Source organism: Orbicella faveolata, unplaced genomic scaffold (genome assembly GCF_042242905.1).
Source record: "Orbicella faveolata isolate gen_17 unplaced genomic scaffold, um_ofav_v1 contig_35, whole genome shotgun sequence".
Classification (NCBI taxonomy): Eukaryota; Metazoa; Cnidaria; class Anthozoa; order Scleractinia; family Merulinidae; genus Orbicella; species Orbicella faveolata.
The window spans coordinates 8,137,601-8,154,854 of record NW_028301564.1 but is presented as its reverse complement, the minus strand read 5'-3'; the positions used below and the strand labels follow the sequence as shown (position 1 = coordinate 8,154,854).

Here is a 17,254-nt window from a genome sequence, read left to right as displayed (position 1 = left end):
GTTTTAAACTTTTCTATTCTTTTTGCTGTGTTCCAAGGTATTTTAAATGGAGTAATTAATCAATTTCTTTTATACGTTTTGCTAATAAAATTTGGCGAAAAAGAGAGATGATGACATTGACTAATCCATTCCAAGCAATCCAGAACCTTAACCCCTATTATCGTATAGCATGATGAGAACATCTTTGAGGGTGAAGAGTATTTTGGCAGGTTGCTTAAACATTTCGCCGGTATCAGGAGAGGATGAGGAGTGAGCCACGTCATGTATCAAGTGCGCGCGCTAAGTACTAAAATGAACAATGATAGGGCAGATGGCCACTGCTATAGCTGTGCTTGGATTTAACGAGCTTGGTGACCCCTACTTTTCTTTCCAGAAACAGATTTTATTTACAATTATCTCCACATTGTCCAAAAATAAACAGAAAATCGAGGTAGGAAGTTAAAGAAAACAAACAAACAAAAAAAGATATTTGCTATCAATAAAGATAGAAAGTTAAAAAAAAAAGGTAGGAAGCCGGCAGTTAAAAAAAAATTCAACATTTCTCTCCACGGGACATCGAATCCTGCCATCTTGTGGCTACAAGGCGCGTGAACCTATAGTCGCTAAATGCGAACTTGTTCTTTAAGGAACCTCACCAGTTGACTAAGTTCACTTAGTAGGCCCACTTAAACAGTATTTGGCAGAGAAAAGTTCACTTCAAACTTGGAATTAATACTATGCTTTTCCATGTTGAGATTAGTGTAAATGTTGTTGCACAATGTGTAAACTCATCTGAGAACAGTTGCAGGGCCCCAATGAAGAACACCTTTGATGAAGTATGCGCCCTGCTAAACATTTATTATTATGATTAATGTTCTGTGTAGTCTTGTAGTTACCAGTCCAACTCCGCTGATTAATTTTCCGCGTCCCGTCAATAAAGTAAGATCAGGAGCTCATGACCCGGAGCGTCCATCTCCCATACCAACCCTAGGATTCAACCCTTTCTGGTATCTTTTTATTTTTAGAATTTGAGCTCTGGAAGTTTTCGCACCCCGCCTTTCAAACGCCCAATCAAAGCCCAGGTGGTCCTTGAGGGACCCCTAAGAGGTACCAATTCTAAAACAACACATGATCTCCTGTCATAATTTTTTGAGCTCAATACGCTAAAATGAACCACGAAAGCTCCCGCTGTGGACGTTTTGAGGTACTTGAAGACCCTAAGAAGTATTGAGCTATCTTAGTGCCGAATTACCAAGCGTGAAAGTGGACATGTGATCAACATAGTACTACATGTATTAACAATGTTTTTTTAAATTTTTTTTTTTAGTTTTATTTTTAAAAAGTAAACAAATAAACAATAATACACGAGGTTATCTAATGTAGGGCACCGTACCTCAGTTGGTTAAAGCGCCTGTCTAGTAAACAGGAGGTCATGGGTTCAAATTCCATCGGTGCCTTACAGATGTTGCACGTTTTAATTTGTTATTACTTTTGAAAATTGCTCAACGAAGCTTCACATATTACACCCCTTTGAATTTTTTTGGTTGTGTTATCCGATGGATTTACTTTTAAGATCTACGCAAGAGTCGAGTGAAAAATTTCAAGAACTATATGGAACGTAAGTTGCGAATAAATGACCATTATAATATAGATAGGATCCTGCGCACTCTCTGATTGGTCAAAAACCCATATTTTATCAGAGTACAAAGCGCTTTTGAAACATTACTTTAATGTAAATAAACGCCCTGGATTACATTTGTCGCGTTAGTTCAACGACATTTCTTTGTTCGACTTTTCTCGTTTGATGAATTTATATCGGGGCAGGCATTCTTAAGCTCTTCTGCTTTTGACTGCATTTCTTGTCATCGATTAATAGCTTATTACACGTTTGCAGGTCTTTAGGGCGTGAAAAGAGTCAAGGTCTTTATATCAGCCTATAAACGTTTCAGTGTATTTTCGTCAGCCTTTGTCGTTGTTATTTGCGTTTCTCAAGCAAGCGAGACGTTTTGAATTTCCGAGTTATGGCGGTGCGTGACATAGACCTACGAACGCGTTTGTCGAAAAACATATACTTATGTCGTGATTTTTAGCCTAATCAGCAGTTAAAGTACTAGGAAAAGAGCTTATGTAAATGCTTGTTTGTTCAGTACAGATAATCAGTCGCCTAGATAGCCAAAGTAAGCTCCAGATGTTTACACTATTTTCCGGACGCAATGTTGGCGTACCGCGGAGGTACTGGTCTCTGTAAATTTGTGCAAAATATTTCGACGAATATCTGAGCTTGGGAAAACGCACAGACTTAAAAAAGAGCGAAGTGTCATCTTTAATAATCTCCTATAACATGACAATTTCTTGATTTAATCCACTAAATGGTTGTCGAATAAATTTTTTATTGCGTCAGGATTGCGTGACAGTGCAAGCCAAGAATTGTTTTGCTGGGGTCAAAATACATGCACATTAGTTTCTTTCATCTTAAATGTACAATGATTCGCTACATGGGTTTCACTCTTGTAAAGACATAACTCTCATACAAGAAAATAACGAGAGAATATCGTTTAGTTCGAGATTTTATCTTAATTATACTTTACGAAGTTTCTCAGAGCGTTTTACTTAGGTGTACTCGAACAGATACATTCGTAAACAAATTCTCTAACCTTTCTGCTCTTGTTGCTCAGAAGTTCTTGAGTTCGTGCTGGATTCTACTTGGATCACGATCATACGATGACGCTTTTGAAGATGCTTTTTATCAAGCTGAAGAGTTGATAGCCCCGGTTGATGGCTCCTTTGGTATAACATGATTCTTGATAAATTCACTCAAAATGTTCGCTCGTAAATTGATCTGTCGTAAGTCTTGCAGACCAACCCGTTGCGAAAACGCTTAAAAAGTCCTTTAGTGTTGGTCTACCGCGAACGTTGTGTTCGTTTGTATGTGATTTCATCGCCCTAGAAATCAAGGAATCCGTGCTAACTTTTCACGACGGCAACTTCTGTAAATTCCATGTGCTGTACGCATGCAGGGGTGACGCATGCGCGTTAGAGATCAGACGGCGATTTGTGACTGAACGAGGAAAAACAAGAAGATCTGTTAGATCTTATAACCGCGCTTTTAAAGTTTAACTGTTCGCTTAGCACTACCGTCGGAACGCAGTGGACATTCTTACTGTAGACATCACATCACTTGATCAACACAAACTGTATTATTGCACCATCAGTGGTAGCCGTTGAAAAATCTCCGATGACGTAATGGTCTTAATCAAGAACTTTTTTCGGGATATGTGTGGGCATGAACGATATGAACGACACAATAATAACACTATTAACAACAGCTTTCTTTTCTTAAAAGTCATGATTAAATTTAATTGGTGTTTTCCACGAGTAAAGGGCTAGCAAAGTAGTCACACAATTCATATGAAAAAAAAACCCTATCCCGACCGATGTATCGATTTTGGTCACTCCAGTGACCACAGATTGAAAACGTGACAGAAAATTGGCGTTACTTTCGATTCTAACCAAATTTGTCATATCCCCCCCTCGGGAGAAGTTTGTTAAGTTAGCTAATTTAGTATGCAAGCCACCGTAATGGCGGTCGCCCTCGGCGAAATGTTTATTTGCTCAAAATTGGGGCAAAATCTTTCGGAGATGGAAATCAGGACATTTGTAAGGATACAGAAAGTAATTTGGGACCAGTTGCTGGCTTCTAAGGCTGAGTTTATCCAGAAGTAAACTGTATTTTCGTTTTCGTATCGAAAGCCACGCCATGAAATATTATCGGCTTGTTCTGCTGTCTTGTTCTGTTTTTTCTCTTGGTCTTTTTTGTAGTCCGCCGAGGCCAGTCTTTCGTCTAAATCAGTTGAAAAAGGTTCGAAAAAGATGTTCCTATTCACGTTTAAACTCTCAGGCGATTATTCTGGATTTTTTTGGCCGAAACGTCGGCTTTGTTATGTTCGTGTGTGTATGTGGTTGCTTGGGCGACCGTGGCTTCCTTTGTTAGGTCAAGTCTGGGGAGTGAGGTCACAAAAAAATTCCAATTAATTCTGGTTTTGTTCGATTTCGCTGAAATTTTAACACGATAAAGCTGGATTGTTAAGGAATAGATTTACCGCCTGCCGATGAGTGATAGCTATTAACGCTTAAGTGATATATCGCTTCGAAATCAGGGTTTTCAAGAGGTTTTTTTGCAACGTGTGGGTTCGGCGTGATTTTGTAACCGGAGGTTTTTGTTGACCCCGAAGGAAAAAATATCCGGAAAAGGTCATTTCATCGATGATTCAAACGAATATCAATACGTATACGTTCCGAGCGAAATTTCTGCTGAAAAAATATAATTTTTGACGAGCGCTAGGTTTTTAATTTTTTTCCCGCGAAAGTCAGTATCGGAGATGAGATGTATTAATGTTCCAACAGCTTTTGGCGAGTAAACATCACAGGTTGCGTGACTCAAAATTTGGCCGAGTGGAAGCTTGGGTCTGGTCGCCTACAAATCGAAAAAAAACCCAAAAAAACACGGGTAAACCATGAACCGCGCTCGGCCCATGGCCGCGCGGTTAAAAAAAAAAAAAAAAACGGAGCCGAAATTTAAACCCAGGCCTCACTGCCTGGATAATAACCAACAGGAAAGTAAGTTCAAGCAAAACCTCTGGTGGGACTCCAAGTGTTGTACCAGGGCCAAGTAAACCTTTAACAGAAAATTTTAACCAGTCGAAACCCGTCAAATCTTTGGCACAGTTCAAAGCAGCTAAGGGAAAACAGTGGGCATCCAGGGTTGAGGATGCTAAGAAAAAGGAAGCTAAAACAACCAAAGAACAAGATGTCCTCATTAAGAGGCCCTGTGCCTAAGAAACGACTGATGATTTCCGGCTAAAAAATAAAATCGGCCGATTTTTATCTCCCAAGTAGAGGTTACCGAATACTATTTAAAAATGAATTTCTTTTGTTTCAGTTTCGCTTTAAACCAAAAATATCGAGCCGCAAACTTTTTCCGTCTGATAGCAGCAAAATCAGACCGAAAATAAGACCCTGCAAAAAACTGTTCGGAAATTACTTTTGCAACGCAAAATAATGAGAAAACTACACAGTGTTGAAGAAAAAAGGCCTTTTAATGCAATATCATTCGATAAACATAAAAAAACTGCCGAAACGATTAAAAAATAAAGTTTCAAATATTGCATACTAAATTAGATGGAACGTTGGAGCTGATTTTAAAATAATTATTTCTCAAAAGTTCAACGCTTTTGAAAGCAGTCACAGTGATGAATCAGACATTGGAGGGATATACATCACGTTTCTGTAAAAACATTTTTCGGCCAAAGTATATTGACCTTATACAAAGCGTTCAAAGTTACCGTGTTTACCGTTATCATGCTATTTCGGCGAAACACTTCTCTTTTGCCAATACGGCCGTGGATAGCGTGTTAAACGCCACTTTAAACCTTGCTAGGCATTCCAAGACCATCCTAAGTAGAAGGACGTAGAATTAAAAGAGAAAGGAAGATGAAAAATACGCAGAAAAAGAAAATAACTCGAAATTACCATCTGCTAACGAAAGTTGAATCTGGAAAATGTCGTCGCGTGACAGCGGTTTGCTGGAATGGAAGGAAAAGTTGTGTGCACTAAAACCACTAAGAGGAAAAAATTTAGTTTTGAGAGTATCAAACACAGCTAAGTATTCATTGCTGCGTGAAAAGGCTGAAGAAAAATGAAGTTTTCACAGTAATTTGTACGATGATGAACTTTCCTATGAACTGTTATATGAAGATGGACAGAAAGCTCTTTTTTTTACCTGGTTCCACTGAATTATTTTCTTTGCAAAGATATCAAGAGAAAGTGGGGAAGGATTTTAACAAAATAAACCTTTTCCTTTGTTCTAGTAATGACTATCATCGAGCAGTTGACAAAACTGAAGGCACTGACAGTGATGATTCTGAAGAAGTTGTGACAAAAAAAGTTAAATTCTCGTTGCATTCGCCACCAGCTACGGAAAATAGTGTTTTAGAGCATGACCAAGGTTCCGGTAAATTTGACAGTGAAATGGATGGTAAACATGACAATAATCGAAAAGGTGACAGGGCAGTCAAGCTTCAAATCGAACAAGATGAGCAACTTGCCAAAGAGTTACAGAATCAAGTCAATGAAGAAAATTTTCTGGATTACTCAAGCTCTGCGGATCACCCAAGCTCTTTAAATGACCTAAGCTCTGTGGAAAACCCAAGCTCGCTAACTGACCTAAGCTCTGTGGAAAACCGAAGCTCTCTAAATGACACAGGCTCTGTGGTTAAAGCTGTGCAAGATAGAGTTAATTCTTCTAAACAGCTTCTTTTGGTGGTAAGACGAGGAGCACCCTTCTTTAGGCTACTAGCTCTGTGGCAACGAGAAGTAAACAGAAGTAGTGCTGAATATGTTCTGAGAGTTTGTTACCATGGAGAAGAAGGAATCGACAGTGGAGCTATGGGAAAAGAATTTTTGACACAAATGATTCAGGTAATTGGCAACACAATGTTTCCCGAAAGGGGTCCAATAAATTCCATCTATCACATTCAAATGAAAATGGAAATTTTAGAGCTTGTGGTCAAATTGCCGCTGTTAGTTTAGCCCAGGGGGGACGCGCCATGCTTCCTTGAAAAATGTGTCTACAATTTACTTGTCAATCCTAACGTTTATGCCAAGAACCCCAGTCCAGAAACCCATCTTACGGCAGCTGACCAGTCAGTTATAAATCAAATTAGTGAGATGTGACACCTCATCAAGAAATGATAATTGAGCGTGGATACACTGGAAACATGAATCAGGAACATGTCGACGACATAGTTCAGTCCATTGTCATCAGTATTGTTACCAGGCAAGTTGTGATTATCAAGGAATTCATGGAGGCCTTCAGTTGTATGGTCTGGCAAAGATTGTTCTTTCTAACCCAGAAGTGTGCAAGACCCTGTTTGTAAAAGCAGCTGGTGCACAAGATCAAGTCGATGCAAACTACCTATTCTCATTGGTGCAGCCTACCTACTCCGCACCAGGAAGTTCATGAAGACAAGTTGAGGAAAGCATCACGGACCACGTCCAGGACTTTCTCATTAGCCTTGAAGATGAGCAAAATATCACATTACCAGTAACTTGGAATTATGAAGTTCTGAAAGAGAGTGACCAGCATCCAACCCAGCCTATGGAAAAGTTTGAAACTCCTGAACTGAAACCTTCAGGCATCATGGGATGGCTTACTGGACAGAAACATCGACCTCTTAATTATGAAGAATTGGTCATAACTGCAAGTTTTAATCATGATTGCTTTGCTAACAATCCTAATCATAAGATTTGTTTCCCCAATGTTAGAGCTTGCTCGAGAGAAATAACTTTTCCCAGCGCTCACATGAGTACTTACGACGAATTTCGCCATGTTTTTATGATAGCTTATTGCAAAGGGCAAGCATTTGGGAGGCCATAGATATAGTGTAGAGTGCACACACAGATGCCTCTCAGTGTTTATGGTACACATGTAAGACTTGTATCATCTGATAAACCAAAACCTTAAGACCATACTTTTTGTGACATTGTTTTACTTCATAGATGGCAGATAATTAAGCCCAGCAACAAGCAGCTGACTGTTTTAAATAAGGTTCAGTAGTATCAGTTCATATTTTAACATTGTTTCACATTTAGAAGTTTCATATTTTGTAAGCCAATTTGCTTTTTGTTTCTTTGATATTTAATGCTATGAAATTGTTGGCTGGCATTTGTTCTACAGTTTTATGAAACATCAATTTGGGATCTTCCTTGGATACTTAATTTACTTTCCACACCTATGTGCATGTACTTGTACTGTTTAAAGTGAGGTTTCATAGAAAGTCTTGTTGACTGAATATTGGAGTAGTATCGTTTGTCCATAAGATTTCTGCTGTAAATGTTCTTAGGGAGAATACATCTACAGCTTCTCAGTTGTGGTATCTTTTTGTAAGTTGTTGAGTATTTGGATAAAGAGGCCTTGAGGAATACCGTTTTGTTTAGCCTTATCATGTAGATAAACCATACAAAAACCTATAAAATTTAGTTGCCTTTTAAACAATTTTCGAATTGTTCTATTTCGTGTAACTTCATCAAAAATATGAAATGACCTTATTAAAGTTACCCTTTATATTGCTGTAACAAGGCATCCACTAGTAAGTTGTTTCCTCCCCCAGAACTCATTCTCGAAGACTGGAAGAGATAAAATCACCAGCTGATTCATTTTGCCACTAGGGGATGTGAAGTGGGTTACCAATAGTGTTATACATGTGGCCACAATATGTTTTCTCACCGACTACGAGCTTTCAGTTGATAATGGAATCAGACCAAACTACAAGCTGTTCACTACATAAGACATGAATAATAATGCTGAGTGCTTCATATCCTGTGCTCTGTTTGCTGGGCAACAAAATAACCACAAATCCTCAACCTCAGTCATTGAATTTCTAGCTATCTGATTGCCTCTCAAACCTCAGTTATTTATATGGAAAATAGCTGGCTATGTTTTTTTTTAAATTTCCATAGCTTGCCTCTCCGTCACTTTTCGCTGGTTCGCGAAGCGAATTGTCATCGGCTGCTCTCTGGAAACGACACATTTAGTACTTGTACGGAAGGCTCGCTCTGACCATCTAACAGGTAGAATGCGGTCGAGGTCTTCGGCTGTAACGTTGAATCTGCTTCTTCCTTGACCAAATGAGTAGAATGCCGATAACTTTCCGATAGGTCGAGAGGTTTTCGTTAAGCTTCGGCAAAAGTCCCTCAGCGCTACTAATAACAAAAGGACTATTGTGTAATACTTAATCCGTGATGTTGGGTCGGAACAATAGACCATTTCTTGATACGGTTTACAAAATATAACTCGGTCATCAAATAGAAAAGCATATAAATTTTACCGAAAAGCACAAAGCTCAATAACAAACAGTTACTCTTGGATACCTTTAAATGTTACAAAAAAGGGAACATTTTTCACAGCATTAACAAGACGTTTACGCAAAGATCTGAAAACCAACAAATGTGTCCAGAAAATTCAGTAACCCTTTTTACACCCTAACGGGAGCTTGTGGAATAATTGTTAAGTAAACAAGCCATGGGCTAGTGTAATACTGGCTTCAAGCAAGGGGGCCTAGCCCCTAAAAAACGACCATGAGGTTTGAGTTTATCATAGCCATCCGTATGCCAACAAAAGTTTGGACCTGGGTTGACATAGGTTCGCCTTTGCAGTCGATGTGTACGTCTCAACTCACAACCATCCGCATCCATCTCTCTTAGCAATATTTCAACCGAATGTCTTGGAATGGTGAAACCCTCGCGACACAATGTGTGCCAAACGCTTCTATAACCAGATAAACAACCAGACCTATCAAGCTCCTGCTGTATTCTCGCTCTAACCTCTGTTTCATCAAAATGGGCACCCCTACGACGCAGACCAAGGGACTTGTATCTGTTCATCGTATTCGTATCCTTGCCTGAAATAATATTTATCAAAAGCTTCTCCTTATCGAGCCCTTTGCCACAAAAGGAGCAGTAATTGTCATCAGGGAAAATAGTTTCAAAACAAAACTCGCAGGTAAGAGGTAAGTTCCCCGACGCATAGCCCGCCATATTGCGTTGCTGCGCAAGTGGGCTCAGCTGCTGACCAATCTGTGATTCGTTCGGTGTACAACTTTCAATTTCGTGTAAAAATTTGAATTTGGTGTGAAGATTCCAATCCGGTGTGAATATTTTGGATTTGGTATGAAGCTTAAAATCAAATGGTGAGATTTTAATTCGTTGTGAATATTTTAAATTTAGTGTGAGTGATTTGAATTCTGTGTGAGTGATTTCAATTTGGTGTGAGTGATTTGAATTCGGTGCGAGTGATTTAAATTGGGTGTGACTGATTTGAATTCGGTGTGAGTGATTTCAATTTGGTGTGAGTGATTTAAAGTTGGTGTGCACTTGTGGGCCACCGTAAATTTCTGTTTGTCAGTATGTTTAAGGAGTACTTCAAGCTTTTTGAATGAAGAACAATGTTTATTGAACAAATAATTACCAATAAATTCTGATCTATGTTTCTTGTGAATGTAAATACTTATGTAAATGCTTGTTTGTTCAGTACAGATAATCAGTCGCCTAGATAGCCAAAGTAAGCTCCAGATGTTTACACTATTTTCCGGCCGCAATGTTGGCGTACTGCGGAGGTACTCGTCTCTATAAATTTGTGCAAAATATTTCGACGAATATCTGAGCTTGGGAAAACGCACAGAATTAGAAATTAACGAAGTGTCATCCTTATTAATCTGCTATAACATCACAATTTCTTGATTTAATCCACAAAATGGTTGTCGAATAAATTTTTTATTGCGTCAGGATTGCGTGACAGTGCAAGCCAAGAATTGTTTTGCTGGGGTCAACCTACATGTACATTAGTTTCTTTCATCTTAAATGTACAATAATTCGCTACATGGGTTTCACTCTTGTAAAGACACATAGCTCTGTTACAAGAAAATAACGAGAAAATATCGTTTAGTTCGAGATTTTATCTTTATTATACTTAACAAGTTTCTCGGCGCGTTTTACTTAGGTGTACTGTACGGGTCCGCAAATGATCCCAGGACCGCAAATGATCCCTGACCGCAAATGATTCCGGACCGGAAATGATCCCCGATAGGGAGCGCAAATGATCCCGACTAAAAAATAAAGAAAGGAATGGATGGTGGGATGGTGTGGATAGGGAATTGACGTACGTGAATATCGATGTTTTTATTAAAGCCATCTTATAATCATAATGGCTTACAACTTACTCTTTTTTTTTCATACTTTCGACTAAATTTTGTTGCTAATATCATGGGTGACAAATCACTCCTTAATTTTGGCGCGAAATTTCAGCGTTAATTCATAATTTCACATGTGAAATTACAAAATTGCTATGGCAACATCTCTTGTATCTCGATCAGTGCCAAGATGGCGTCGAGATTTAAGACCGTGACCATTGAAGAATTTACGGAATTAAAAAAAGTCGACTAAAACTTAAATACGCGAAAGAGCACAATTAACTGGGTGAGGGTTTTTGAGAACCGGTGTGACGAAAATAGCCTTGAGAGAAACCTGGAGATGATTGTTCCTGAACAGTTGGATGAAGTACTCGAGCGATTTTACGCCTTCGTGTGTAAACAAGACGGAAGCGATTACGAACCTGGATCTCTAAAACTGATTATCGAACCACTCAGTTCGGAAAACGGTTGTCAGAAAGCTGAAGGCCAAGGGAGTTCCAAAATGCGAAATAATAGCAATAACTGTTCATCGACAAGAACAAAGCGTTGAAGCCTACGACTCCCGGAACGAAGAAGAGCTGCGACAGCTGTCTAACATCATTGATGGCAAAGAAATCCACTTCAACCAGACAACCAGTCGAGTTCCCCTTCAGCCGCTAATCCAGTCCACTGCAGCGGTGAGCAGTGGCCTCGTCTACAATTTCCACAACTCACGGTAATGTGGTGATAAACCAAGGACATGCCGGACAGGCTAACGTTTTGTGCACAACAAGCCGTTATTTATTATTTGTCCGCAACCATGCTCCTTGCCAGCTCTGAAGGTTTTTCAACTTTGTGCATTTTCGCTCGACTTTCATTTAGGCAAGTTTTCTTAGACCATAAAGTAAATTTTTAGTGATAATTTCGCATCAAAACAAACTGTCAAAACTTTGTATGGCCTCGTGCAAAACTTTAGTTTCAGCTCATTTCAACGGTCGCTGTTGTCATTTCATTCATTTGTTCATGACGAATTAAAGCCACTCATTTAAGAAAAACTTGACAGTTGCCTAAATTTTGAAACATTATGAACAAACACGAAGAATTCGAAAGGTATTTTTTGAGAAGAAACTCAGAAAATTACGAACTTTAGCAATAATGTATGCTTTAAATGAAAACTATATTGTTCTTAATGTTCTCGGTTTTCGATAGAATAAACCAGTAAAAAAGGTTACGGTTGTGAGAGTAATTTGTCACCCACGATATTAAAAGGTAATCAAATGGTTTTCTCGTGAAATTAGGAAATAATTTCACTTGCGTTTTGTCAAAATTCTGATAATTTCCCGAGCCTAAAGGCTCGGGAAATTATTAGGATTTTGACAAAACGCAAGTGAAATTATGTCCTAATTTCACGAGAAAACCATTTGATTACACATACTAACTACGATGTTATGAACATCATCACTCAATCATCAAAACACGACTTGGCTTACATTTCTTTACAATTGTCAGTAAAATTATGATTATATCTTCCTTTGTTAAACCTTGATATTTCGATGTTATAGTTAAATCACATTTTATCGGCCATTGACGCCACTCGTCTAAAGTTTTAAACTAAAATCTAACCATGAAGCAACTATTACAGAAGACGCTGTCGCCTGAGTAGACGTACAAGCCAACAACGCTTCATCACTCTGTAAAACACCTAGTGTGTAGCACTGGAAATTTGAACAAATTTATTTTGTAATTTTTCCTTGGTCGTATATTGGCTTTAATTTTTCGGAAATGACTACTTGAGTATTCTAAGAAGCCAAAATTCCAAGCTATAGTTATGAAGTTCAGCTTCATGACCAAGCAAGGCCAAGGCTTCCTCTTCGTTTTGACAATTAGCTGCTTGATAAATTTTTGATGCTATCGCCACCGGGTTTTCGAGAATTTTTACAAGTATGTGTTTTTCTAAGACTTCTAATTCAATAGGTCGTCTTCACATGATGGGCTTTTATCCTCATCAAGCATAAGACGCGGTATATTTAAATTTGTTTACAATTAGCGTGCTTCGTTTGGAAACCAGAGCATTTTGAATTTCAGGGTTATGGAGGTTGCGTGACACAAGGCTACGATTGAGTTTGTTGAAAAATATATACTTATCTCATGATTTTGAGCCTTTTTAGAAGTTAGAGCATTAGGTAAAGTGCTTATGTAAATGCTTGTTTGTTTAGTACTGATAATCAGTGGCCTAGAAAGCCAAAGTAAGTTCCAGATGTTTACACTATATTCCGGCCGCCATATTGGTGTACCATGACGGTACACCAACATGGCGTTTTCTTACTGGGCTCTGTAAATTTCTGGGAAACATTTACGACGAATATCTGAAGTTTGGGGAAATGCACAGGCCTAGAACTTGGAGAAGTGTTTTATTTAGTTATTTTATTTAGGGTACATCACAATTTCTTAGCTTCTTCCATTGGTCAGTTTCGATTTATTATTTTTTTTATTGCGTGACAGTGAAAACGATCTGTACCCTTCGAAGAACAAAACAGCAACTGTGGAATATCTTTTTTTGTAAAATGATAAAATATGTTTTTTAGTTCATAATTTTTGTACATGTTTTCACCTTCCTCTGATATAAATATGCCATTCCTTATTTTTTGATCGGGATCATTTGCGGTCCAATATGGGGATCATTTCCGGTCAGGGATCATTTGCGGTTCAATTTGGGGATCATTTGCGGTCCGGGATCATTTGCGGTCCTGGGATCATTTGCGGACCCGTACAGTACTCGAACAGATACATTCGTATACAAATTTTCTAACCTTTCTGCTCTTGTTACTCAGACGTTTTTGAGGCGTACTGGGATTCTACTCGGTTCACGATCATACGATGACGCTTACGAAGATGCTTTTTATCAAGTTAAAGAGTTGATAGCCGCGGTTGATGGCTCCTTTGGTATAACATGATTCTTGATAAATTCACTCAAAATGTTCGCTCGTAAATTGATCTCTCGTAAGGCTTGCAGACCGACCCGTTCCGAAAACTCCTAATGTCCTTTAGTGTTGGTCTACCTCGAACGGTGTTTTCGTTTGTATATCATTTCATCGCCCCAGAAATAATGGAATCCGTGCTAACTTTTCACGACGACAACTTCTGTAAATTCCAAGTGCTGTACGCATGCACAGGTGACGCATGCGCTTTAGAGACCAGACGGCGATTTGTGACTGAACGCAAACAAAAATGACGGGCAATTTTAAACTTGGGCTCCCTTTGGGATACGCCCAAGTAAAAAATTGAATCCTTCTTCGGAGAATGAAATTGATTAACAATGGAATCTCGTAAACCTTTTTAATCCAGCTCGGTAGTTGGTACAGCGATGGCAGTTTTTATATTAATTTTGCTTTCTCCGGGGAGAGGAAATTAATTGAAAATGCGCCGATCGTAGTCACTTAGTATTTATTTTATAGGGCGAAAGATTAAAACAAACACAGCATTTACTCCACGTGCGAGAATCAGTTTTGTGTTCAGACTGCCATCTGCTGCTTCATATATGAAGGGTAAATGTAATTACCGACTGATGTTAGAGATCGCCATCGATTTGAAGATAGCCTAAGGTTCAGCCTACTATTACATGCTGTTCTTAACAAATTTATACTGAGTTTTAGGTCTTTTAGGTTCAGTTCCTATTTGATGATGATAATGGACGGAGAGTAAAGCTATTTTATTATTTTATTCATGCAGACGCTTTAATTCACTGATGTTATGTTCCACTCGAATCACGATTTTAATTGTTTGCTATGTAAGCAAAAGCCAAGCACCACACAGGTCCGACTGAGGGTCTCCCAAAGGTGATACTTTTTAATTGCAAACATACACCCGTATTTACATAAGAAAGAGTTGTTGAATCTGGGAAAATATTGATTTTGAAGGAAAAAAACAATCTGGAGAATCCGGGTATCGATCCCGGTACCTCCCGCATGCTAAGCGGACGCTCTACCAGTTGAGCTAATTCCCCGGAAGCTCATGATGCCTAATTGCTAAGCGGTTTCTCAATCTCACTGTACCCAAGCTTTCGTATGACAGCTCATACTAATTAAGACAGCAACGAGAATAAAGAGCTTGGTGCTGATAACGGCAAGGTCGTGAGTTCGACCCTCACACGGACCATCTTCTTGCTTAAGTAAGCCAGCTAAGATAACACTATCTACTGATTTGTTTCTGATTTCTGTTTTTGAACAGAAGTAAACTCACCGACCTATTTTGCGCTTAGAACAGAAAATTCTACGGTTAAATAGTGGTACTGTTGAATTTGATCGGTTAGAAATTACAAATTCAGAAACTTATATGCTATGTAATATATGAAAGATTTTTCGTACGGTAGCGTAAAAATCCCAATAATTCCGGCCCATGCAGTACCTGTCTTTTCTGTTTTTGTTGTTATTTGCACGTTGCTTTGATTAAAAAAGAAAGAAAGAAGAAACAACAAAATAAGGCGAGAGAATTCATAAGTTGATCCAGAAAATCTCACACTTTAATTTTTTTGATGTTGCTCTACGTGAAGGTAGTAACGTACTGGTGAATTAACCTGTTTTAAACCAGATTTACCGTAGTTTGTAGTATTTATTCATTGTTCTGGCCTGTTGGTCTAGTGGTATGATTCTCGCTTCGGGTCCCGGGTTCGACTCCCGTTTAGGTCCCATGTTTACTATTTTGTCAAAATATTTTTCAAGTCGTAACAGCATCGATTTCTTTGGCATTTTTTATCACTGGCTTATTGCATGTAAAGAACTGAACGAACGAGTGAAAGACGAAAAGCGAAGAAAGTAAGCGAAACAGATACTTCATTCTTACGCAAAAGCTAGGGCTTGCGTTGAACTGTTAAACTCTCCCTTTGATTTGTTTACCATATACTAAGCCTTCTTTGAACATATTTTAATAAATATCTGCTGCCCTGGAAATGTCTTTTTTAAATGAGCAAAGAAACATTTCCCGCGTAAAGAAAGCAAAAAGAGAAACACAAATTTGGCTTGCTATTGTTTGCGTGCAGTCCTTATCAAAACAGAAAAGGGTGTTTTTAAACTGCTTTAAAAAAAAGTAGTATAAACATCCTAATAGAGTTGTACTTGGTTGTCCTATTAGTGAAGCAAAAAACTGCGCATGATGACAGCACGTGTGACTCTCTTCACAGCCTGTTTCCAGAGCAGAAATTAGAAGATTGAAAATTAACTGAAGGCAACGACAGCTTTGCTAAGAATCTGGAATGAATGAATGAATAATCATTACTTACTAAACACGATGAAATTTAAACTATAAGCTTGTGGGTTCATGTCGAAGTCGCGATAAGAAAACCGATCTAAAAATTATCCCAAAACATCCACTGTGGGCAACAAAATGGCGACTAGTGCATTTACCAATCGTTCTTAGCGTCAAAATCCCTAAGAGACGCTCATCAAAAACGTGCAGAAAACTTCCTAAAGCTTTAAACCTAGCGTATAGGATTAATGTAATACAGCGACAAAGGTTGCAATACTTTGATAATCCAGGTACGCCATCCATTGTCGTAAAATGTACAGCCGCCATTTTTTCCCACTAGGGATTTTGGCGCGCTGTTACTGACGCCATGACACCTTGTGCCGAAGAAGCCGTACTTGGGTTCCGCCACCAGTGAGCCAGCTCTTCTTAAAGATTTAAGAAAATAATGATCGCATTCAATAAACATATTTCAATGAAAGTCTGCTTAACATCGAGAGTATGGTGCTTTCACGGTTTCCTGCAGAAAATTTAATGCACGTTTTAAAATATAACAATAATAAACAAATATCTAACGACAAATCGATGATAAAAAATTGGAGAATCCGAATGACAGTGGAGAATCCTAAAACAGTGAATACTGATGATGAGTAATACAGTGATTTTGTGCAGGAAGTCATGGCACACTACCTGCGTTTTAAGAGCAGATAAATGAGGAAAAAAGAACTGCAAACAGAAAAGAAAAGACCAAAAAAATGTTAACATGGGTAGCAAAAATCTTGATTTTGGAGAATCCGGGTATCGATCCCGGTATTTCCCGCTTGCTAAGCGTGCGCTCTACCATTTGAGCTAATCCCCCATTGTACAGATGCCTTTGGTATTGCAAGGCTATTTTGAAAAACAGGTCACCAGTTTTCTTCAAGTGTTACCGAAAATGAAAAAAGAGATTGAAATACACCACATTAACTAATTTAAAACTAGTAGTAATCAGAGATTACGAGAGTTCGTTCGACGCTCTCACTTTAATATATATATATACCGTAAATAAATGATTTCACTAGCTGACTTTCAACTTTTTCAACAACAACCGAGGTTTTACAGTCAGATATGCATAGTGTGAAAGTTCATGCTAGTGAAGAGGTCACGATTTGTTGATATGTTGCGTGACGCTGCCAGTTTCTGTAGACTCTCAAGTTTCAGAGAATATTTAAATTACGTACATTATTCTAAGCTAGCATTTGCAATCGCGTGTTCGTTTCGCGTGGTCGTTTATCGTAAACAAACTCCGTGCGACTAATTCGAGTATTTCTCCT

The 17,254-nt window shown here is 38.5% G+C and overlaps 1 protein-coding gene, 1 non-coding gene and 1 pseudogene across 2 annotated transcripts; 1 reads left to right on the top strand and 2 right to left on the bottom strand.

Annotated features, from left to right (window-relative positions):
* The first annotated feature begins 4,527 nt into the window (after nt 1-4,527).
* On the top strand, nt 4,528-7,000 carry LOC149102963 (uncharacterized; annotated as a pseudogene).
* Nucleotides 7,001-9,063: 2,063 nt separating this feature from the next.
* LOC149102962 (uncharacterized) lies at nt 9,064-9,573 on the bottom strand. The gene has a single exon (XM_089273265.1). The coding sequence runs from the start codon at nt 9,571-9,573 to the stop codon at nt 9,064-9,066; it is 510 nt and encodes a 169-aa protein (XP_089129391.1).
* A 5,060-nt stretch (nt 9,574-14,633) lies between these two features.
* Trnaa-agc (transfer RNA alanine (anticodon AGC)) lies at nt 14,634-14,706 on the bottom strand. Its single transcript has one exon. It is a non-coding gene; the product is annotated as a tRNA-Ala (tRNA).
* Nucleotides 14,707-17,254: the final 2,548 nt, after the last annotated feature.